General features: G+C 41.7%; 1 protein-coding gene and 2 long non-coding RNA genes across 6 annotated transcripts in view; 1 reads left to right on the top strand and 2 right to left on the bottom strand.

Moving 5' to 3' along the window:
* The window catches only part of LOC135097772 (uncharacterized), an 18,320-nt gene extending 2,074 nt beyond the window's left edge, over positions 1 to 16,246 (bottom strand). Inside the window, exons 1-16 of one of the 4 annotated variants that reach the window (XM_063999800.1) lie at positions 16,055 to 16,246; positions 14,885 to 15,094; positions 14,495 to 14,575; positions 14,178 to 14,301; positions 13,487 to 13,619; positions 12,157 to 12,252; positions 11,448 to 11,528; positions 11,143 to 11,266; positions 10,438 to 10,570; positions 8,983 to 9,200; positions 8,364 to 8,444; positions 8,047 to 8,170; positions 7,092 to 7,212; positions 6,194 to 6,340; positions 5,861 to 5,970; positions 4,557 to 4,820 (exon numbers count right to left, since the gene is read on the bottom strand). In XM_063999800.1, coding sequence (XP_063855870.1) covers positions 6,194 to 6,340; positions 7,092 to 7,212; positions 8,047 to 8,170; positions 8,364 to 8,412 — 441 coding nt within the window. In that variant the 5' untranslated portion in view covers positions 8,413 to 8,444; positions 8,983 to 9,200; positions 10,438 to 10,570; ... (6 more) ...; positions 14,885 to 15,094; positions 16,055 to 16,246 and the 3' untranslated portion in view covers positions 4,557 to 4,820; positions 5,861 to 5,970. The other 3 variants (XM_063999802.1, XM_063999801.1, XM_063999804.1) reach the window with 3 other exon arrangements.
* On the top strand, positions 1,894 to 4,411 carry LOC135097774 (uncharacterized). Its single transcript, XR_010266116.1, has 3 exons — positions 1,894 to 2,533; positions 3,606 to 3,717; positions 4,182 to 4,411. It is a non-coding gene; the product is annotated as an uncharacterized LOC135097774 (long non-coding RNA).
* Positions 16,247 to 18,906: 2,660 nt separating the features above from the next.
* Positions 18,907 to 24,946, bottom strand: LOC135097773 (uncharacterized). Its single transcript, XR_010266115.1, has 4 exons — positions 24,887 to 24,946; positions 24,039 to 24,132; positions 22,886 to 22,982; positions 18,907 to 19,531 (listed from the first exon to the last, which is right to left on the bottom strand). It is a non-coding gene; the product is annotated as an uncharacterized LOC135097773 (long non-coding RNA).
* Positions 24,947 to 25,324: the final 378 nt, after the last annotated feature.

The raw sequence follows: 25,324 nt of genomic DNA, 5'->3' as shown, positions 1-25,324 counted from the left end.
CACACACACACACACACACACCTCAGGTGTGAAGTAACTCGAGACACGAGACCTTCCTCGTACAAGTTAATTTAGTGAATACTTCCAAATCATTGTTTTTATTGTGGTATGGTGGTGTAAAAAAAGCTAACATTACTAGCCATAAACAGGGAGTATGCAGGGCAAAGCCCCCCTGGGTTCTTTAGGTTACATAACGTTACGTTGTGTTGGGTTAGGTTACGTTCGGTTCTCGGGTAATGTAAAGTTTGGTTAGGCTGGGTAATTTTTGGTTAAGTTAGGTTAATGAAGGAGGTCCATGGAGGGAAAAGCCCCCATGGGTAGTTTAGCTTAGGTTAATGACCTTAAGAGTGTTCTGAAAAACACCAAAGTTCATGTGGTTAGACTAGAAATTTTCTGTTTTCATAACATTCTATTTCTCATTCTTACATTTTCAGGAATGTGAAAAATGATTCATTCACACACACACACACACACACCTCAGGGAGACATTAACCTAACCACCAATGCCACCAACCAAGTAGCACTCATGAAGGAATGTGGTCCCAGGATGACAAAGCTTATGGTTTAGTGAAAATGGGTTCCCAGTTGTTCATTCCTGTTGCCATGCCTGGCAACTAGCATAGGCAACTTATGGGCTAAGCCACCCCAGGACCCCAATCCTACACAAGTACCCTAATGAGACACCTCACTACACGCTGGGCTTATGGCTTAGTGAAAATGTGTTCCCAGTTATTAATTTCTGTTAGTTATGCTTATAAAGACTTGACACATTGCTTCTGGCACTGCTTTTAATTGCTTTGTGTCACAGTGAAAGGGTTAAAGATCACCCATTGCTGGGGCACAACCAGATCCAACTCCAAACCCCAACCTGTAGTTATCAGTCAACACATCTTGCCATGTAGTCAGGGTTAATCAGCTAGCCTTGACAAGTCTAAAAAAAACATTATATAAAGTCCTAAAACTGAGAAATAAACAGAATAGGAAATCAGAATAAACATACACTCACCTCTCGGCAGGGGTGGTGGGGAGGAGGAGGAGGAGGAGGAGGAGGAGGAGGAGGAGGAGGAGGAGGAGACAGACAGACATTAAGGTAACCACCAACACCACCACCAGCACCACCAAGCTAAGCAGGTAGCACTCATGAAGGAATGTGGTCCCACGATGACAGAGCTTATGGTTTAGTGAAAATTGGTTCCCAGTTGTTCATTCCTGTTGCCATGCCTGGCAACTAGCATAGGCAACTTATGGGCTAAGCCACCCCGGGACTCCAATCCTACACAAGTACCCTAATGAGACACCTCACTACACGCTGGGCTTATGGCTTAGTCAAAATGGGTTCCCAGTTATTAATTTCTGTTTCAGTTATGCTTATAAAGACTTCACACATTGCTTCTGGCACTGCTAATTGCTTTGTGTCACAGTGAAAGGGTTAAAGATCACCCATTGCTGGGCCACAACCGGATCCAACTCCACACCCCAACCTGTAGTTATCACTCAACACATCTTGCCATACACTACCAAATTAATAACCTTATACAAAGGAGAAGGAGGGAATGAGAGAAGAGACAACACTACAGTCCAGCCTAACAAATGCCTAGCAAAACGTTCACCTCAAAAAAAAAAAAAAAAATCCAAAATATACAAATATCTGTTCTAAGTTATTCCTCAATTTAACTCCACACTGAGGCACCTTAACCTTAACCTTTCCACTCACCGCGGGGAAAGCGTAGCTGAAGGAAGGGAAACGAAAAAAACGTCACATTTTCAAGCCAAGGCGTACCTTAAAGCGACTCCCTACGTGACTCCATAGTGCAAGAGACCAGTGGCTTAAATATTATAGGATTTTCTTTCTTATAATTATTTTACTGCTCATCTGTGGCCCTTTCTCGTATTTTTCCCATTATTGATTTCTCATGTTCTTATTTTGCAATGCCTTAGCTGTAAATGATGAAGCAATCCAATTATATACATGAATTTGTGTCACTTGAAGCGAACCTACATGACCCACCAAGAGACCGCGGGCTTATATATTCTAGGATTTTCTTTCTTATAATTATTTGAGCGCTCATCTCTGGTCTTTTTCGTATTTTTTCCAGCATTAATTTCTCATGTTCTTATTTTGCAATGCCTTAGCTGTTATTATATTAAAGTATTATTTATCTACATATGAGTATTACTGTAAATGTGTGCCATTCGAAAGAAGTATGTGCTCATATGTAAACAAGACCTGACAACAACAATTTAAACTCCATGGACCCAACTCCAAACACTCAGGAGGAACCAAACTGGTCAAATGATGAAACAGTGCGTTTGGTTAACATCATGGCATAAAAACAATGTATAGTAAAGGGACGGTTTCACGCTTCCCTGACCCATGCAGATAAGAAACCTGCATGGGAAGACCTTATGAACTGTAAATGCATGCCTGCAATTTACATGTGAAAAGAACTGAAGAACAAGTTGTAAACTTGTCAAGTGCTGTCCCACTCACGGAAGAAGATTGCCAATATCAACAAAGAGCAGAATCAATCAGGTAAGTTTATATTTGTTTATTTATTTAAGGTTAGGTTAGGTTAGGCTAAGATAGTTCAAAGTACCAAAAATAATAATTGGTAAGATTAACAAAGAAAGGTGGTGCGATATCCTAACCTACCCTAACCTAGTTTAACCTAACCTAACCTTCCCTGAGATAGATAAAATCAATAGTAGTAGTGAAAATGCCACCAGGGTCACTATGCTCCAGAATAAACGCTACTCTCTCACAACTCTCTTGTCCCCTAACAAAAAGCATATAACACACACACACACACACACACACATCTCACTAAATGAAATAGAAAAGCTTCATAAACATAATTTGACCTTCAATGACCTTTCATTCTGGGTCTGCTGAGGTCAAAACAGCAATACATCTGACTTTGAATGACCTTGTGTCCTGGGTCTTGCTGAGGTCAACATATACCAACATAAATAAATACCTCTAAATAAATAAATTTCATGCAACTTGACCTTAAATGATCTGTATTCTGGGCCATACTAAGATCATTTTGCAAGATTTCAATGAATATACCTTTTTCCTGTGTCTGTTCTCTACCTAATCATGTGTGTGTGTGTGTGTGTGTGTGTGTGTGTGTGTGTGTGTGTGTGTTTTCACCTGCTTGAAATCATAAACTGAGATTGCAAGGCTATACATCTATTAAGTCCATTTAAAATACCAGCTATTCTTAGTATAAATTTATGTTACAATGGTTGTTGATGTGTTTCCTACCCCCTTGCTATTTCCTCTTGTTTGCCTTGTGTCCAGAAACAGCAGGTCTTCTCTGTTCTCTTGTTGTCTATGGGTTATTCAAATTATAAACATTACTGTCTATTTTCCTTCTTCTTCCTCTCAGTTCCTTCTTGTTTCTTTCAATTCTCCTTCCTTTTTTATCTTATGTTTGTCAATATCAGCCTTTCTTGTGTTCTTATGGCCTTTTGTTCATTATTTGGGCTACAGTATTATAATAAATTAATAATTCAATAATACTACCATATATTTAGGAAGGGAGCCCTGAACTGTTCCATGCATTCAGAAACACACAGCTTAAACCGAACCACACTTTCAGAACAACTGTACGAGCTCCGCAAGACAAGCCTGGCCCGGGTGATCTGCAACGACAGTGAACGCAAGCTACGGTACGTCCAGCCCAAAGTAATGCTGGAGGCCGACTCTTTCCTGTAAGTAATAATGCCTTGTCACTGTTGCCATTGCTATTTAGTGACCCAAGGAGTGAATGAATATGAATAAGAAAACTTTTGAAGATAGGCTAGTATGTCTAACCTCACCATTCTCCCCCTCATGGACTTAACCAATTTAACCACTCACTTTCTTATCTAGGGCCTCCTGTATGGAACTCTGTGCCTCTCCAAATTCAGGATGTACCCTCTATCACCACATTTAAAACAAAATTTTAAAATCTGATCTTAGCTACCTACTAATTTGAATTATTACCTCATTCTAAAGCAATAGTGTATGCAGACTCTTCTTCTTATCATATCTACCACACTACTTTAAACCTCTGCTTTAAAAAGGCTAACTACAACAGACACATTAAACCTCACTATGTATATATCTCCTAAATGTGACTTAGTTATTAATAAATGTTCAAATGTTCTCTCTCTGTTTCCTTATTTTAAATCAGATGAAAAAGGAGCCACTGAGGTGCTGGTCCTTAACCACAAATTAAAATAACAAGAAGAAGCATCGGCCAAGAAGAGATTACGCGTGGAAAGAGGAAGGATTGGGGCTCGGCTCACGGCAACAGCACCCGTGTGTGCGTTCTTGGGCCGTTCCGGATCTGTGGACTTCCGGCGAGCAAATCCCTTCTTTTAAAGCTTGGTGTTGACTGACCTCTGACAACCTGACTGGTGGTGAGTCCATTCCAGACTATTCCAGTCACCCACCACTCTTTCTGACAACCAATTCCTCCATACCTAACTGTCACAAGCCTCACTCCACTACCACACAGGGTCAAGCAGAGGTCACTACGAGGGTAAAGGTCAATTTTAAGGCCGTATAATTTCAAAGTATAATCACGGAGTACCACAATAAAAATACAAACACAATCTCTTCAAATCATAATGGGTGAACAAACTCACACACACACACACACACACACACACACACACACACACACACACACAAGCCAGACATGAACAACACCACCACTGGTCATTGCTTGTTTGAGAGCAGAGATAAAATACTGGACAATTTCTTGACTTGGTAATGCTGCATCCGCCATCTGAGGTCCATTCCTGCAGTCACTGACAGCTGCACTCAGCTAAGTGGAGGAAAGGAAAGTCTGAGTGTGATGCAGGTGGTGGTGGTGGTGGTGGTGGTGGTGTGGTGTGGTGTGGTATATTGGTGTTGATAGATGAAAAGAATTAAAGTCAAAGGAAATTATCAGAAAAAATAAGAGAAGAAGAGAATGTGGAAGATCTGAGAGACACAACAAGCACAACAGACCATTCAGGGCAAGACAGAACAAAAGGTGTTTTACTGACTATACAACAAGCATGACAGACACAGGACAATGGAGGACAGGCAAGTCTACCCCTTGAAGCACAGCAACGCAGAACAAGGAAAAAAAAGCACAACAGCTTCTCAGTCAGGACAAAACAGAAGAACAGCACACCATTTCTTCCTCTGTGCCAGAAAACATTGTAAAGCAGCCACGTTTCAGACCAGGCCAGGCACAGATGTACTGAACCAATAGCAAACCACAGACACACACAAGCCAACTAACACACAAACACACAAACATATATTATTTAGAGCCATGCACATAAACAAACACAAATATTAAGTTATGTTGCTTGAATTTTTTTTTTTTAGGCATGCAATAAAATTATTAAAGATGCTGTTTGCAAAATACTAAGCACAATGTAACTATACACAAAAATTTATGATGCATTGGTTAAGACCTGTAGTGTGTGTGTGTGTGTGTGTGTGTGTGTGTGTGTGTGTGTGTGTGTGTGTGTTTGTAATTACTTTGAATATAACTTTATGTCAAACTTCATTGAATTCACCAAATAAATAAATATTCATAAAATATCAAACTTCCTTTTAACTCCAATAAAAATCCCAATATTAACAAGAAAATCAGGTTAGACTTTCTGGTACATTCTGAAACAAGTCTGGCCACACCTCCACTACTTCCCAAAGTCTCTAGTTGAAGAGACACAGGTTTTCAAGAGAGTTTTTTTATGGTTCTTCTGACAGATACACAACATTTCTACAGTATCAACAGGAGAAACTCTCTGTGGCCTCGGAAGACAGTGACTGAGAGCACAGCAACCCTCAACATATATACGTACTCACCGGTCAACTATGAAGGCCACCAGGGTACACAACAGGGCCGTAATGTGCAACTACAGAGGGGCATCTCCAATGGTGGTGGTGGTGGTGGTGGTGGTCACATATCCTGGTATCTGTATAGAAAGAAAGAGATTAGATTCACTGGCTTGAATTATGGAATAGTGAAAGACTATAAATAAATAAATATAATCCTTTGCTTTGTTGGGTAGCAAGCTGTTTTATAAAAGCAAGTTTCTCATTAGCTTTGACTTTTGTTGAACATGCATGCAAGGTAACAAGGCCTGTGGATTTCAAGGTAATGGAACACCTCACAACAACACTAGAACAATGCCTCACCTATCCACCTGCAGCCACATCACAGTGTCTCTCCCTCATAGGTGATGGCAGCAGTGGTGGTGGTGGTGGGAGGAGGCAAGGAAGCAAGGGACCGATGACTGGGAAAGGAGAGGTGAGTCCCTTGAAGCTGCAGGACGGGGCGTGCATCTGTGTGGGAGGTGAGACGGTGGGTGAGAGAGGGAGTGGGCACGTGGGAGAGAGAGAGTGTGTTCTATGGCAAGTTATATACAGGTTTTCAAGGGTGTTTTTGTGTATCATAGGGAAAATAAACATACATACATACATACATACATACATACATATATACATACATACATTTTCCTCTCCCAAGCACCTCTCTTCTCTCCTCCTCTTCCCTCTTCCCCTGTACATACATACACACATACATTTTCCTCTCCCAAGCACCCCTCTTCTCTCCTCCTCTTCCCTCTTCCCCTGTCTCATACAAATAGGTAAATACACATAGATAGAGACAGAGATATTAGCACAATGTAAAGCACACAGCATATTTCAGAAAACTAATATAATTATCAAACAAATAGCTATTACAGTAAACACACTACACACACACACCTCAGGCAGCAATTCCTGGAAGAAGAGAGCAAAGAATAGTATGCCAGCCACAGCAACAGTGAGTGCGTGGACAGCCATGGCCACCAACCAGCCAGTACTTCCCCAGCAGAAGAACGCAGCCCCCACAGTCAACCCAGTGGTGAAGCCTGTGCCCAATATTCTTTATCATGACTCTCTCTCTCTCTCTCTCTCTCTCTCTCTCTCTCTCTCTCTCTCTCTCTCTCTCTCTCTCTCTCTCTCTCTCTCCCTCTCTCACCATTGGTTGGTGGCCTGTACAGCAGACACCCAGTCGTCATGGTGGAGGGATTTTCTCCAAGTACTGTACCTCCACCACTCCCTCCAGGCTCCTCCCACTTTCCTCCAGCCACACCATAAGCTTGATGATTAGCAGCTGTTCCTCTATACCACAAGCTTCACTCTGGGCAGCTCTCTGGAGGCCTCCGAACCTGTGGGTGTGAGGTTAGGTTAGTTTAGGTTGGTTAGGTGACTGGCAAAGGTAAATGTCAGCTGTTGCAGGAGCATCACTTTTCTGTGTGGCTGGTGTTGATGCTGAATGAGGTCAGGATGCAGGTGGGAGCTGTGTTGGGGACGTGGCCTGCTGGCTGGCACCCCTCATGCCTGTGGGTGTGTGCGACAGTGGGGTGAGGCCGTGCCCTAACAACCTGGCCTCCTTCCTGCCGAACAACACCCGGTGCTCCTAAGACCTGACGGGAGATGTGCTGGCAACAGAAATGTAAGTGAAGATCTGTGCTGGGAAAACTTCTTGCAGCTTCACTTCAGACCACTGGTATCTCAGAAGAAGCTGCACTCTGTGTTGTGTCTGATGAGGCTTTACCTGTGAATGGAACCTTACAGCAAAGTATTGGTGAGTCAGATGCAGCTATACCTGTCAGTGGAACATCTCAACACACCACTGATAAGTCTGGTGAGGAAGTTATACCTGTCACTGGAACTTCAGAACTGCTCAAAATACTGAAGAACTGAAATCTGTCATTGGAATATCATAGTGGAATAATACATTAGTGGAGAAAAATAGTGGATTCAGCAGGAGGAATAATATAAATAGACCAGACCAGCAGGAATAATATAAATATAGACATTATACCAGACAAATAGACAGTAGAAAGCCAGACCAGCAGAAGGAATAATCTATCTCTGTTCCTCTTGCACACACAGACTAACACTTTCATCCTTTCTACTTTATAATCACAGAATCTCTCTCTCTCTCTCTCTCTCTCTCTCAATATCACCCTGTCATGCCTCTCCCCTCTCTGCCTTACCTGTGATCCTTCTGGTGACTGTGTGGGCAGGCAGCCTGCCTGGCGCTGCCCTTGGCAAACCAGCTGTTTTCCAGCACCACCACCATCTCACTGATGTGTACCAGCTGGTCGGGCACCATCACACCTGGAAGCAAGTCAGCGAGTCAGTAGGTAAGTGTTTCTGTACACAAAGCTGTCAGGTAGACAGACTTAATGAGTTGAGAGGTAATAAATAAATAAATAAATAAATAAATAAATAAACAAACAAAAGGATAAAACCATAAATTAGGGCAGCGTTCCGATGTGTGACAAGGGCACCGGCAGTATGTGGTAATTACCTGCGGGTCGATGGCAGCCTGCAGTCATCACCGCTAATCCTTCCTGCATTTCTGAGGCTTGGCCAACTCAAATTCCACCTTCTGAAATGATTGGGTTAGGTTACCTTAGGCTGTGTCTGTAGTAAGGGACCACACCTGTACATGAGGTCTGATCACTGCCAGATATAACTAATATTTCTTCTACACTTTCATGAACAGCAGTGAAAGAGAAAACATTAAGAGGAGGAGGAGGAGGAGGAGGAGGAGGAGGAGGAGGAGGAGGAGGAGGAGGAGGAGGAATAAGACATACAAGGAAACAGGAATAATAGAAGGAAGACGAGGAGGAGGAGGAGGAGGAGGAGGAGGAGGAGGAGGAGGAGGAATAAGACATACAAGGAAACAGGAATAATAGAAGGAAGACGAGGAGGAGGAGGAGGAGGAGGAGGAGGAGGAGGAGGAGGAGGAGGAGGAGGAAGAGCTGCTCATAGGACTGTGTAGATACAAATGAAAGGAAGAATAAGGCTGTGGCTGTGGATGACTTCATTTAGTTTGGCAAGCTAGATTAAGACAAGCAGTGTGGAGGATACAAAACACACACACACTCACACACACACACACACACACACATGCACACCCTAACCTGTATATACAAAGACAGTGGGCAGGCTTCACACACTGCCAGTAACAATCATCTCTCTCTCTCTCTCTCTCTCTCCTGGAAGTTAAATTTATCAAAAAACTCAAAGAAATCTTGGTAGAGACTTCAGTGAATCTGTGCTCCTGATGGTGGTGGTGGTGGTGGCAGTGGTGATGGTGGTGGTACTTGGAACACTGGCTCTCTTGTCCCCTCATCCACATCTGAGAGAGAGAGAGAGAGAGATGGTTAGGTTAGGTAGTACTTAGTTACATAGATTGAGACAGAGAGATAGATAAATGGTTAAACAGAAAGTTAAATAGACTGAGAGATAGATGGTTAGATTAGGTAAACAGATAGACATTGAGACAAGCAGAGATAGGCCTAGTTAGGTTAGGTCCAGCAGATACTTAGATAAATGGGTAAACTGAGAGATTAATAGATAAAATAACAGACAGATAAATAAGCAGAGCCTGCAAAACTATCACTAATATTATGAAAAAAACCCTTGAACACCCTAAGGCCGGGCGCACATTGAGACGCAGGCAACACAGGCGACACAGCACAGAGCAGGGCAGAAAACTGCATCTCACCGGTTTAAACCTAAGCACGCATATTGACACGCAGGACAGCACAGCACAGATGCAGACCTGTGCCGGCCAGCGCCACGCAGTCGTTCCAACGCAGTTTCCTGTGCCACGTGCGGCGCAGCTCGATAGCAACTTGCTCTTCAGTACTCACAATGTCGTCCACAGAGCAACTCGTAGAGGCTGTTCGCCATCAAAGAGTGCTGTATGACACTAGTCATCCTCATTATATGAGAGGAACTTATAAGAACGAGTTATGGGCAAATTCTCCATGTGTTTTCCTCTTCTCCAAGTATTCACTCCTCCACACTGACCTCTTTGCTCTACAAATGTCATATAATAACGTTACTTTCTCCAACTCGTTTTCTGAGTCGGAATCGGAACTAAGGTTTCCAAAGTCATTTTTGGCAACAGCCATGATCAACACTACCGCACAGGACGACAGCCTGCTTCTCAATGTGCGCACCACGCCTGTGCTGCGCTGTGCTGCCCTGCCCTGCCCTGCCCTGCGTCTGCCCTGCTCTCTGCTGCCCTGCGTCTCAATGTGCGCCTTGCCTAACAATTAAAAAATCATTAAAATACCAGAAATGAGGCAATTAGGCATTCAACAAACAAATTCTTCTATCTGTCTATGTCTAAACTTTGTAAAAATCCATAAAAAATGACTTAAATATGTATGTGGGCAGCTGTGGTGTGTCCTTGGCCCCCTGTAGTGTACTCCTTTTGCCTTTTATTATTATTATTATTATTATTATTAGTAGTAGTAGTAGTAGTAGTAGTAGTAGTAGTAGTAGTAGTAGTAGTAGTAGTAGCAGCAGCCTTTCCACTAGGGATTGAGAGAGCTATTCAGGTGAAAGATAGGTGTCTGACTTACCTGATGTCACCTGGAGAGCTGTGAAGGACAGGAGCACAGGAGATCAGGTGTTCACAAGGCAGGTCAACACCACCAGTGTGAGGGGAAGTGTTTGGTGAGCCATACTGATGCTGCATTTGATTCCTGTGATGACCTGGGGGTGGGAAGCAGGTGGGAGGGGTGAGTGAGTGAAATCTGTCACTGTATACACACTGGGTATACAGTGAAGGTAGGACTCACTCATTGATGAATAACTGTGTGACTGAGTGACTGACTGACTGAATGACTGAGTGACATATCATATCCAAGATTGAAACTGTTATTGTCACACATAAAGGGAAGATTGAAGTTTAAACATGCAAAGTAACTGTATTTAACATTGGCTGACATAGTGGAATAATACATTAGTGGAGAAAAATAGTGGATTCAGCAGGAGGAATAATATAAATAGACCAGACCAGCAGGAATATAAAATAATATAGACAGTTGACCAGACAAATAGACAGTAGAAAGCCAGACCAGCAGGAGGAATAATCTATCTCTGTTCCTCTTGCACACACAGACTAACACCTTCATCCTTTCTACTTTATAATCACACAATCTCTCTCTCTCTCTCTCTCTCTCTCTCTCTCTCTCTCTCTCTCTCTCTCTCTCTCTCTCTCTCTCTCTTTCTCTCTCTCTCTCTCTCAATATCACCCTGTCATGCCTCTCCCCTCTCTGCCTTACCTGTGATCCTTCTGGTGACTGTGTGGGCGGGCAGCCTGCCTGACGCTGCACTTGGCAAACCAGCTGTTTTCCAGCACCACCACCATCTCACTGATGTGTACCAGCTGGTCGGGCACCATCACACCTGGAAGCAAGTCAGTGAGTCAGTAGGTGTTTCTGTACACAAAGCTGTCAGGTAGATAGACTTAATGAGTTGAGAGGTAATAAATAAATAAATAAATAAATAAACAAACAAAAGGATAAAACCATAAATTAGGGCAGCGTTCCGATGTGTGACAAGGGCACCGGCAGTATGTGGTAATTACCTGCGGGTCGATGGCAGCCTGCAGTCATCACCGCTAATCCTTCCTGCATTTCTGAGGCTTGGCCGACTCAAATTCCACCTTCTGAAATGATTGGGTTAGGTTACCTTAGGCTGTGTCTGTAGTAAGGGACCACATCTGCACATGAGGTCTGATCACTGCCAGATATAACTAATATTTCTTCAACACTTTCATGAACAGCAGTGAAAGAGAAAACATTAAGAGGAGGAGGAGGAGGAGGAGGAGGAGGAGGAGGAGGAATAAGACATACAAGGAAACAGGAATAATAGAAGGAAGACGAGGAGGAGGAGGAGGAGGAGGAGGAGGAGGAATAAGACATACAAGGAAACAGGAATAATAGAAGGAAGACGAGGAGGAGGAAGAGGAGGAGGAGGAGGAGGAGGAGGAGGAGGAGGAGGAGGAGGAAGAGCTGCTCATAGGACTCTGTAGATACAAATGAAAGGAAGAATAAGGCTGTGGCTGTGGATGACTTCATTTAGTTTGGCAAGCTAGATTAAGACAAGCAGTGTGGAGGATACAAAACACACACACACTCACACACACACACACACACACACACACACACACACATACACCCTAACCTGTATATACAGTGGGCAGGCTTCACACACTGCCAGTAACAATCATCTCTGTCTCTCTCTCTCCTGGAAGTTAAATTTATCAAAAAACTCAAAGAAATCTTGGTAGAGACTTCAGTGAATCTGTGCTCCTGATGGTGGTGGTGGTGGTGGCAGTGGTGATGGTGGTGGTACTTGGAACACTGGCTCTCTTGTCCCCTCATCCACATCTGAGAAAGAGAGAGAGAGAGATGGTTAGGTTAGGTAGTACTTAGTTACATAGATTGAGACAGAGAGATAGATAAATGGTTAAACAGAAAGTTAAATAGACTGAGAGATAGATGGTTAGATTAGGTAAACAGATAGACATTGAGACAAGCAGAGATAGGCCTAGTTAGGTTAGGTCCAGCAGATACTTAGATAAATGGGTAAACTGAGAGATTAATAGATAAAATAACAGACAGATAAATAAGCAGAGCCTGCAAAACTATCACTAATATTATGAAAAAAACCCTTGAACACCCTAAGGCCGGGCGCACATTGAGACGCAGGCAACACAGGCGACACAGCACAGAGCAGGGCAGAAAACTGCATCTCACCGGTTTAAACCTAAGCACGCATATTGACACGCAGGACAGCACAGCACAGATGCAGACCTGTGCCGGCCAGCGCGACGCAGTCGTTCCAACGCAGTTTCCTGTGCCACGTGCGGCGCAGCTCGATAGCAACTTGCTCTTCAGTACTCACAATGTCGTCCACAGAGCAACTCATAGAGGCTGTTCGCCATCAAAGAGTGCTGTATGACACTAGTCATCCTCATTATATGAGAGGAACTTATAAGAACGAGTTATGGGCAAATTCTCCATGTGTTTTCCTCTTCTCCAAGTATTCACTCCTCCACACTGACCTCTTTGCTCTACAAATGTCATATAATAACGTTACTTTCTCCAACTCGTTTTCTGAGTCGGAATCGGAACTAAGGTTTCCAAAGTAATTTTTGGCAACAGCCATGATCAACACTACCGCACAGGACGACAGCCTGCTTCTCAATGTGCGCACCACGCCTGTGCTGCGCTGTGCTGCCCTGCCCTGCCCTGCCCTGCGTCTGCCCTGCTCTGTGCTGCCCTGCGTCTCAATGTGCGCCTTGCCTAACAATTAAAAAATCATTAAAATACCAGAAATGAGGCAATTAGGCATTCAACAAACAAATTCTTCTATCTGTCTATGTCTAAACTTTGTAAAAATCCATAAAAAATGACTTAAATATGTATGTGGGCAGCTGTGGTGTGTCCTTGGCCCCCTGTAGTGTACTCCTTTTGCCTTTTATTATTATTATTATTATTATTATTATTATTAGTAGTAGTAGTAGTAGTAGTAGTAGTAGTAGTAGTAGTAGTAGTAGCAGCAGCCTTTCCACTAGGGATTGAGAGAGCTATTCAGGTGAAAGATAGGTGTCTGACTTACCTGATGTCACCTGGAGAGCTGTGAAGGACAGGAGCACAGGAGATCAGGTGTTCACAAGGCAGGTCAACACCACCAGTGTGAGGGGAAGTGTTTGGTGAGCCATACTGATGCTGCATTTGATTCCTGTGATGACCTGGGGGTGGGAAGCAGGTGGGAGGGGTGAGTGAGTGAGTGAAATCTGTCACTGTATACACACTGGGTATACAGTGAAGGTAGGACTCACTCATTGATGAATAACTGTGTGACTGAGTGACTGACTGACTGAATGACTGAGTGACATATCATATCCAAGATTGAAACTGTTATTGTCACACATAAAGGGAACATTGAAGTTTAAACATGCAAAGTAACTGTATTTAACATTGGCTGACATAGTGGAATAATACATTAGTGGAGAAAAATAGTGGATTCAGCAGGAGGAATAATATAAATAGACCAGACCAGCAGGAATATAAAATAATATAGACAGTTGACCAGACAAATAGACAGTAGAAAGCCAGACCAGCAGGAGGAATAATCTATCTCTGTTCCTCTTGCACACACAGACTAACACCTTCATCCTTTCTACTTTATAATCACACAATCTCAATCTCTCTCTCTCTCTCTCTCTCTCTCTCTCTCTCTCTCTCTCTCTCTCTCTCTCTCTCTCTCTCAATATCACCCTGTCATGCCTCTCCCCTCTCTGCCTTACCTGTGATCCTTCTGGTGACTGTGTGGGCGGGCAGCCTGCCTGACGCTGCACTTGGCAAACCAGCTGTTTTCCAGCACCACCACCATCTCACTGATGTGTACCAGCTGGTCGGGCACCATCACACCTGGAAGCAAGTCAGCGAGTCAGTAGGTAAGTGTTTCTGTACACAAAGCTGTCAGGTAGATAGACTTAATGAGTTGAGAGGTAATAAATAAATAAATAAATAAATAAATAAATAAACAAACAAAAGGATAAAACCATAAATTAGGGCAGCGTTCCGATGTGTGACAAGGGCACCGGCAGTATGTGGTAATTACCTGCGGGTCGATGGCAGCCTGCAGTCATCACCGCTAATCCTTCCTGCATTTCTGAGGCTTGGCCGACTCAAATTCCACCTTCTGAAATGATTGGGTTAGGTTACCTTAGGCTGTGTCTGTAGTAAGGGACCACACCTGTACATGAGGTCTGATCACTGCCAGATATAACTAATATTTCTTCTACACTTTCATGAACAGCAGTGAAAGAGAAAACATTAAGAGGAGGAGGAGGAGGAGGAAGAGGAGCTGCTCATAGGACTGTGTAGATACAAATGAAAGGAAGAATAAGGCTGTGGCTGTGGATGACTTCATTTAGTTTGGCAAGCTAGATTAAGACAAGCAGTGTGGAGGATACAAAACGCTCACACACACACACACACACACCCTAACCTGTATATACAAAGACAGTGGGCAGGCTTCACACACTGCCTTTAACAATCAGCATCTCTCTCTCTCCTGGAAGTTAAATTTATCAAAAAACTCAAAGAAATCTTGGTAGAGACTTCAGTGAATCTGTGCTCCTGATGGTGGTGGTGGTGGTGGCAGTGGTGATGGTGGTGGTACTTGGAACACTGGCTCTCTTGTCCCCTCATCCACATTCTGAGAGAGAGAGATAGAGATGGTTAGATTAGGTAGGTACTTAGTTACATAGATTGAGATAGAGACATAGATAAATGGTTAAACAGAAAGTTAAATAGACTGAGAGATAGATGGTTAGATTAGGTAAATAGATCGACATTGAGAGAGAAACAGATAGGCCTAGTTAAGTTAGGTCCAGCAGATACTTAGATAAATGGGTACACTGAGAGATTAATAGATAAAATATCAGACATAAATAAGCAAAGCCTACAAAACTATCACTAATATTATGAAAAAACACCTTGAACACCCTAACAATTAAAAAATATATTAAAATACCAGAAATGAAGCAATTAGGCATTCAACAAACAAATTCTTTTATCTGTCTATGTCTAAACTTTGTAAAAATTTTAAAAAATGGCTTTAAATGTGTGGGGCCAGCTGTAGTAGTAGTAGTAGTAGTAGTAGTAGTAAGTAAGAAGGAATTAGTAAGTAAGGAGGAATTACTTGTCAAAGAGTGGTGGGTGACTGGAATAGTCTGGAATGGACTCACCACCATTCAGGCCTCCATAAGTACTGTTCACCTTTGGGAGGAAAATTATTATTTTTTTTTTCTAATGCAATCCAATATTTACACCAATGTCTCTTTACTTCTTCCTGTGACTTAAACTCCTACAGTAGAAAGGTTTCAAAACAGTAAGTAATGTTAATAACAATTTATTTACCAAAAACTTGTACACTAGTCTTGGTTAAAACAAATAAACAAAAAATACTAATAAAATTGTGCTTTATGTTAATTCATGTTAACTTTATGTTAATTCAATAATACACCATCTACAATTTAAAGTACACTAATAACAAACACACACACACACACACACAATAACGATTACAATGCAAGAACAATGATGAATTCCAATAAGCCTATCACATGTACTGGGTCAAGGCTGGCCAGACAACCTCGTCACCTCAAACACTTACATAATGAAACAGAACCCCCCACTCCCTCTCTCTCTCACCAGCCAGGCTTATCTGTCTGAGAGAAATGTGTCAGTATGCATGTCGGTATATAAAGGGTTCAAATATTAGCAAATTATATATCACCCACATCCTACCCCAACCCGCCCCCCCTATTGTGGTCATCCATACAGCTTCCTCACCCGCCCCTTCACCCCCTACTTCTACCAGCACTCCTAATCTTGCTTACCCACCCCCCCTTCTGCTCCCCCACCTCATAAATATTCCTATATTTTTATTTATATATTTATTTACTTTCAAATTTTCTTATTACTACTTTTACCTATTTTCTCATTTATTTATTTATTTATTTTCTCATTTATTTATTTATTTAACTAATTAGTTAACCTAAAAGAAGAAAATTGCGCACACACACACACACACACACACACACACAATCCAGCCAGTATCTTACCAAAATACTGGCCAGACACATACATACATACATACATACATACATACATACACACACACGCACACACACACACACACGCATGGACACACAATCCAGCCAGCATCTTACCAAATACTGGCCAGACACGTACATACATACATACATACATACACACACACGCACACACACACACGCATGGACACACAATCCAGCCAGCATCTTACCAAATACTGGCCAGACACGTACATACATCCATACATAAACCCAGACCTCTTACCAAAAGATCTGGGTAAAAAAAAATATATATATATATATCTATAAACACTATATACCCCCGAACCAAAAAAAAAAAAAAAAATATATCATTCATAACGTGCCACCACCACCACCACCACTACCACCAGCACCACCACCACTACCACCAGCACCACCACCACTACGGAAATAAGAAGATACTTGTATGCAACAGTGCAGCATGCCACACAAGCTCTGATTATATGGAATGAAGCACTCCATATAATCTGAGCTAACCATTCACACTCCCTGTCATCCTAATCCTATCAGTAGCTCTCTGTCTCTCTCTATGCCTTACTTAACCCTTTCATAAATAACATCAACTTACCACTCTTCTATTAACCTACCACTCTTCTATTAACCTAAGTCAAATATTCTAAGATTCTGGCCTAATACCTACACACACACACATAAAATACACTCACACACACACACACGCACACACAAACAACAAAAAAAACAGACAGACAGACACACACAGACACACACACACAATATAAAAAAAAATACACACACACACAAACAAAAAAAAAAAACAGACAGACAGACAGACAGACAGACAGACACACACACACACACACACACACCCTACATAGGTACCCTCATACCCTCAGATCCACCCCCCAATCAAGCAATATATATGCAAAATCAATGCAATAAATAAACAATACTCCCCTTGTTTGGGTGAAAGTCTGCAACACTGCAACACGAACACTGCAACACTGGAACACAAAATTTGCAATTACTAAGTCACTTCTGAGAGGAAAAAAAATAAAATAAAAAAAAAGGTTATTTTGACTGAATTGAGATGATAGTCACTCATAGAAAAGGTTGAGGAAAGCATAACTTATGGAGGAATAACGTGGAAGGAAGATATGCAGGAAAGGGGGGACAACATTAAATTCACATGGAAATTTGTGTCATCTGAAGGTGTTGTCATTGTACATACAAGTAATAAATAAAATTATATATACATATATATAACAATTATATCCATCCATCAGTTTATAGTGACAAGACACAACAAGACAACACTTACGTTGAGTGAGCCCCGTCTGACTATTCAAGGTGACCTAGCTGTTATGGGGAGAGAGAGAGAGAGAGAGAGAGAGAGAGAGAGAGAGAGAGAGAGAGAGAGAGAGAGAGAGAGAGAGAGAGAGAGAGAGAGAGAGAGAGAGAGAGAGAGAGAGAGAGAGAGGGGAAAAAGATCCATTAGTTCACAATCAATAAATTATTTCACTCACTCTCCTACAAACTGTGAAGGAGAGTGAATGACTCTACAAGACTACTCTCCCTTAACACACAAATTAATGAATCAATGAATGAATGCGCAAAAATACCAAATTTACTACTTATTCAGATTAATTTCTGACCTAAAGAAATTAACTAAATCTTGGAGTAAGTGACAATTTTCTCTCTCAGGTCAGAATGTTGACTTAACCAAACATTTCAATACTCACTCAAAAGGCACACACACACACACACACACAAAAATTAAGAGGCTGGGAGAGGCTGGGATAGTCTGGGGGGGGTTAATGGGATGGTCTGGGAGAGGCTGGGATGGTCTGGGAGAGGATGGGATGGTCTGGGATGCACTGGGAGAGGCTGGGATGGTCTGGGATGGATTGGGAGAGACTGGGATGGTCTGGGAGAGACTGGGATAGACTGGAAGAGGCTGAGATACACATGGGAGAAGCAGAAATTGACAGGCAGAGATGAGACAGGGGGAAGGTTAGACTAGAACAGAAAATAAAGCTATATTTATTTTTACTTAGAATTAATCTTTCCACACATTTACCTATGAAACTGATAGCAAGCACACACACACACACACGTTAAAATAAAATAAACAAATTCTGAAAAAAAACACATCAATATAACATGTCATTTAACAGGCAGGAAATGCAGAGGAGACTCACCACACTGGCAGTGGATGCTTGAGAAACACCTGAGAGTCTCGGGGCATCTCCCACGGACAGCTTGACGAGAAGGAAGGGACAGGTTGTTAATTTTGTTAGTAAGGAAAAAGAGACCCCCACACTAAATAACCTAACTGAACCTATTATCAGAATAAGGCAAGACACAAGAGGTTTTGGTTGGGCTGACTCGCAGACATACGCACCTCTGAAAAAGACCAGAGAAAGACCTCATTAGTTTGGCACAAAATTTTTATTTTATTTATCTATTTTTACTTTTCATTTATCAAGCAGTATATGTCAAGATTTTGGTTGTCACAGTACATCAGGTCTGGCCAGCCCATACATGTGCTATACAATCAATAATATACTTTACACAACAATACAACACACACACACACACACACACACATACAGTATTCACAAGTATAACAGAATACACAGATCATTAATTGGCAGACAGGCAGGCAGGCAGACAGACAGACAGGCAGGCAGGCAGGCAGGCAGGCAGGCAGGCAGGCAAGCAGACAGACAGACAGACAGACAGGCAGACAGACAGACAGGCAGACAGACAGACAGACAGGCAGGCAGGCAGACAGACAGACAGACAGACAGACAGACAGACAGACAGGCAGACAGACAGACAGGCAGGCAGACAGGCAGACAGCTTGAGGCAAATCTTCATGACAGTGTTGCGTCTGGACTGGCAGTGGGGTTGAGTGGATGACCTCTCTTGGTGACCTTTATGACTCAACACGTGACTCTTGACCTCCAGTATGCCAGCACTTCTTCCACACCTGTCTGTCTGTCTATGTGGCATCATCCTACTTCTTAAATCTGAAAGAAATATTTAATGTAAGTCATCTAATGGTTTTTTTTTTTGTTTTTAGAGTTTTTTTTTCCTGACTACATATTCTGGTACAGACTGACTACATATCCTGGTACAGACTGACTACATATTAGGTTAGGTTAGGTTAAGTTAGGTACAGACTGGATTGCAAAGTTATAGCAGTGGTGATGCAACAGATTATTAGTAGCAGATTTTAGGATGAAAAGTGGAAGGAAGAGAGAGAATGAAGAATGAAAGATTAGATTAGATTATCAGTAGCAGATTTTAAGATGAAAAGTGGAAGGAAGAGAAGGAATGAAGAATGAAAGATTAGATTAGATTAATAGTAGCAGATTTTAGGATGAAAAGTGAAAGGAAGAGAGAGAATGAAGAATGAAAAGATTAAATTAGATTATCAGTAGCAGAGTTTAGGATGAAAAGTGGAAGGAAGAGAGAGAATGAAGAATGAAAGATTAAATTAGATTAATAGTAGCAGATTTTAGGATGAAAAGTGGAAGGAAGAGAAAGAATGAAGAGTGAAAGATTAGATTAGATTAATAGTAGCAGATTTTAGGATGAAAAGTGGAAGGAAGAGAAAGAATGAAGAATGAAAGATTAAATTAGATTATCAGTAGCAGATTTTAGGATGAAAAGTGAAAGGAAGAGAAAGGAAAAAAGAATGAAAAGATTAAAGTCTGGGAGATGAAAAGTGAAAAGAAGAATGAATTTAGAAGCAAAGTTGAAGAAACATTCAGGGAAAGACATACTAGCAACAAAAGCACCTTACCAGAAACAGCAGAGTTGTGGGAAGATATAAAAGACATTGGTAACAAAAGCACCTTACCAGAAACACCAGAGTTGTGGGAAGATATCAAAGACATTGGTAACAAAAGCACCTTACCAGAAACAGCAGAGTTGTGGGAAGATATCAAAGACATTGGTAACAAAAGCACCTTACCAGAAACAGCACAGTTGCGGAAAGATATCAAAGACATTGGTAACAAAAGCACCTTACCAGAAACAGCAGAGTTGTGGGAAGATATCAAAGACATACTAGTAACAAAAGCACCTTACCAGAAACAGCAGAGTTGCGGAAAGATATCAAAGACATTAGTAACAAAAGCACCTTACCAGAAACACCAGAGTTGTGGGAAGATATCAAAGACATTGGTAACAAAAGCACCTTACCAGAAACAGCAGAGTTGTGGGAAGATATCAAAGACATTGGTAACAAAAGCACCTTACCAGAAACAGCAGAGTTGCAGAAAGATATAAAAGACATTGGTAACAAAAGCACCTTACCAGAAACACCAGAGTTGTGGGAAGATATCAAAGACATTAGTAACAAAAGCACCTTACCAGAAACAGCAGAGTTGTGGGAAGATATCAAAGACATTGGTAACAAAAGCACCTTACTAGAAACAGCAGAGTTGTGGGAAGATATCAAAGACATTGGTAACAAAAGCACCTTACCAGAAACAGCACAGTTGTGGGAAGATATCAAAGACATTGGTAACAAAAGCACCTTACTAGAAACAGCAGAGTTGTGGGAAGATATCAAAGACATTGGTAACAAAAGCACCTTACCAGAAACAGCAGAGTTGTGGGAAGATACAAAAGACATACTAGTAACAAAAGCACCTTACCAGAAACAGCAGAGTTGTGAGAAGATATCAAAGACATTGGTAACAAAAGCACCTTACTAGAAACAGCAGAGTTGCGGAAAGATATAAAAGACATACTAGTAACAAAAGCACCTTACCAGAAACAGCAGAGTTGTGGGAAGATATCAAAGACATTGGTAACAAAAGCACCTTACTAGAAACAGCAGAGTTGCGGAAAGATATAAAAGACATTGGTAACAAAAGCACCTTACCAGAAACAGCAGAGTTGTGGGAAGATATCAAAGACATTGGTAACAAAAGCACCTTACCAGAAACAGCACAGTTGTGGGAAGATATAAAAGACATTGGTAACAAAAGCACCTTACCAGAAACACCAGAGTTGCGGAAAGATATCAAAGACATTGGTAACAAAAGCAACAGATTTGTAGTAAGACGAGTTGGAAACCGAAAGAGAAAGATACGTGGTGTACAGGAGAGATATTTGTTATAGAAAAGCAACCTGGAGAGAGAGACAATGAATGCAAACACACAGAAGACAGATTTAATGATAAGCAACAGAGAAGATAATAGAAAATACATGTAACATCAGAGGATGGCATAAGATTGAAGCACAGTTAAAATATACCTAGGATCAGTAACTGCAGAAGGAGGAGGAACAGAAAAGAAGCTGAAAAGATATACAGAATTAACCTTAGATAAAAAAAAAACACCATTAAAGCTGGAAAGATACACAATTAACCTTAGATAAAAAAAAAAACCATTAAAGCTGGAAAGATTTACACAGTTAACCTTAGATAAAAAAAAAACACCATTAAAGCTGGGAAGATATACACAATAAAACCTTATACACAATTGAGTTCAGACCAGTACTTCTATATGGTGCAGAGACATGGTTTTTAAGGAAGAAAGAGGAAGGCATTCTGGAGAGCACAGAGATGAGGATGGTGAGATGTGTAGAGCTGGCACTTCACTGTTAGAAAGGAGACAGTGAAGATAAAAGAATAATGTGAGGAATACTCGTATTAATATCAAGGCAAGAAAACCACAACTAACATATTTTGAACACAAGGAAAGAAGAGGATGCAGTAAGAAAGGCAATGATGATGAAGTTAAGCGGGAGAAGGAGCGCTGGGAGACATAATAAGATGAAGAGGCATGAAGGAAGTGATATGAAGAGAAGAGGATGCAGTGAGAAAGGCAATGATGAAGTTTAGCGGAAGAAGAAGCGCTGGGAGACATAATAAGATGAAGAGGCGTGATAAGGAAGTGATATGAACAAGCTGGGAGTGCAAGATGATGATGCAATTATTTAAACCAGATGATGAACGTTAATTCCAGCGGCTGACTCTGCAATACACCGGGGTTAAGTCGTATGAAGAAATAGCATCTCTAGGCGTGTGTATGGAGTCTTGGGTACACACAGGTGATGAAAGGGTTGACGGAAAACTTATGGGTGACCTCTGAGGCCGTGAGTCTTGAGGGTGTCAAGTGTGTGACCCCTCGCTCTCCGGGAACGTCACTACACACGCAAGATGTAATGTTTATCCTTCCAAGATGTTAGGTTAACCCTTGCGTAGATATAGGTGCCTGGCAGAAGGGATGACATGGGAGCCAGTATGTGTGGCACTATGTGTGGCACTATGGCACCGAAGGACAGAGGAGAATATTCAGACAACGACTTGAACAGACCGATCACGTGTAGGTAAGATATTATACACGGATAGCCGTTTTTCTTACCTTCCTGTGTGTGTTCACGGTATCTCCATTGACACAGCCGTGCTCAGAACTCCCGACACAAGCGCCGACACTCGCTACACTTGTCTTCAACAGTTAACTGAAAATAAATCACTTCTTATAGGCAAGTTTCGATACACAGATTAGCGCAGCCCCCCCGTACCGAGGTCTTGCGGTTACTGACGCGGGAAGATAATGGCTGCCTGTTGCCGGCGTAAGCAGGCCAACATGTCGTACAGTATTAATTCTTTATATAAAGTAAATAAATAAATAAATAATATAGTTCCTTATATGAAAAATATCAACATTGCAACTGCAAACTGTTGTTATATTTCAAAACTGATTCCAATATTGACTTTGTATATTAACTAGAAGGAAAAACTCGTAACATTTACGCAAGATACGCACAAATAGAATGTCAGTTATTATAACAAAATTTATAATTACTACATACAAACGACAATTTCTGGAGTCTGACTGATTTCATTCTATACATACTAAGAACCTGCTCTAGTCTCAGGCAACACACATATAGCAGTATTTTTATTGCTAGGATATCAATACTAGAAGATATATTTCTGGCGATTATATGCATTTTAAAAACGTACCCTCCCCCCCGCTTTTCTCCTCCCCGTTACCTCCCACTCCTTTCATTCAACGCGGCCTTTAAACTGCCCGGCCACTACAACCACAGGGACCCACCCCACCCCTACCTTGCCTTGCGATTAAATTAGCTGATATTTCTTCCGTGCCTGAAGGAACATTGACAAAACAAGGATAAATTATCGTGTTTTGATAGTTTCTAGATATGTGGCATGTTTGAATCACCAAATAATCGCGAAAACACATGAAATATCGCAAAAAACTTCGCTCAGGATGCTTGCAACTGCTTCATCCTGCGTAAATAAGCAACACTGAAAATTTCTGATTGCCACCTGAATCACCACCACCACCACAATCACAGGCCTGCAGTACGGTTACACTCACCACCGCCACACACGTCATCACAACTGGAGAACCGCGAACACCACCACCTCACCACCGCCACCGTAACACGCTTATACACCACTAACAGGCTATGACACGTGTACAAATTATCCCAGTCGTTAAATAAGACTCACCACCACTGCCAACACCTTCACATAGCTATCCTTGCCTGTTAAAGCCACCCAGGACACCCAAGTCGTCACCGCCGCTGCCGCCGTCACCGCCGCTGCCGCCGTCACCACCGCCACCACCACGCCATAACCCTGGAGAGAACACGTAAATCTGCTTACACCACATGCTATAATCATATTACATTATCAACACCAATACAAAGAATATATATCCTAATCTAACACCACACATCACTACACAAATTACTCAGATCACCGATTCACTATTCAATATTACACCCTCATTCAGTTACCTATACAAATTATTCATTATTACCCACCCCTTATTCATTGGTACTCATTCACTCGTATCTAATTCACCCATTATTCACTGCTGTTCGTATCTTTCCCCTTCATATCACTTATTCACTGTTGATTTCACCATTACAAGCTCATTATTCAGTTACCTATACAAATCATTCATTAATACCCAGCCTTATTCATTGGTACTCATTCACTCGTATCTAATTCACCCATTATTCACTGCTGTTCGTATCTCTCCCCTTCATATGACTTATTCACTGTGATTTCACCATTACAAGCTCATTATTCAGTTACCTATACAAATCATTCATTATCACCCATCCTTATTCATTGGTACTCATTCACTCGTATCTAAATCATCCATTATTCACTGCTGTTCGTATCTTTCCCCTTCATATCACTTATTCACTGTTGATTTCACCATTACAAGCTCATTATTCAGTTACCTATACAAATCACTCATTATCACCCATCCTTATTCATTCACTCGTATCTAAATCACTCGCTTTCCACATCAAATACTCCCAGTCGTATTATTCACCCCCTACCACGCCAAATAAAATACACACAACAGCATACTCACCTTCACTACGTCCCGGCTCACCCACCTCGGTCACGTCTGCAGTAAGAGTGGACTCGCGCGTGGACACCTGCCCGGCACCTCAGCTCGCCCCAATGCCCTCAGACAAGATGGAGGAGGAGGAGGAGGAGGAAAAATGGCGTACTTCACTTTAAAATCAAATATGAACTGACAATAATGAAAATAGAGGAAATTATGATGATGATGATGAGGAGGAAGAGGAGGAAGAGAAGGAAGAAGGAAGAGAAGGAAGAAGGAAGAGAAATAATACATTGAGTCTATCACTTTATAATGAAACAAGCAGCAGATACACAGTCGTTACACTAACTGCGCATATTAATATACATTATAAAAATTGAATAATAAAAGTAACGTACGATATTCTTTTCACACGTACGAAGTCAACCAGTGGTGCACGATACGGTAACCACAGCCTTGCAT

The sequence above is a fragment of the Scylla paramamosain genome, unplaced genomic scaffold, assembly GCF_035594125.1.
Source record: "Scylla paramamosain isolate STU-SP2022 unplaced genomic scaffold, ASM3559412v1 Contig31, whole genome shotgun sequence".
Classification (NCBI taxonomy): Eukaryota; Metazoa; Arthropoda; class Malacostraca; order Decapoda; family Portunidae; genus Scylla; species Scylla paramamosain.
This window is presented reverse-complemented; position numbering and strand designations above follow the sequence as displayed.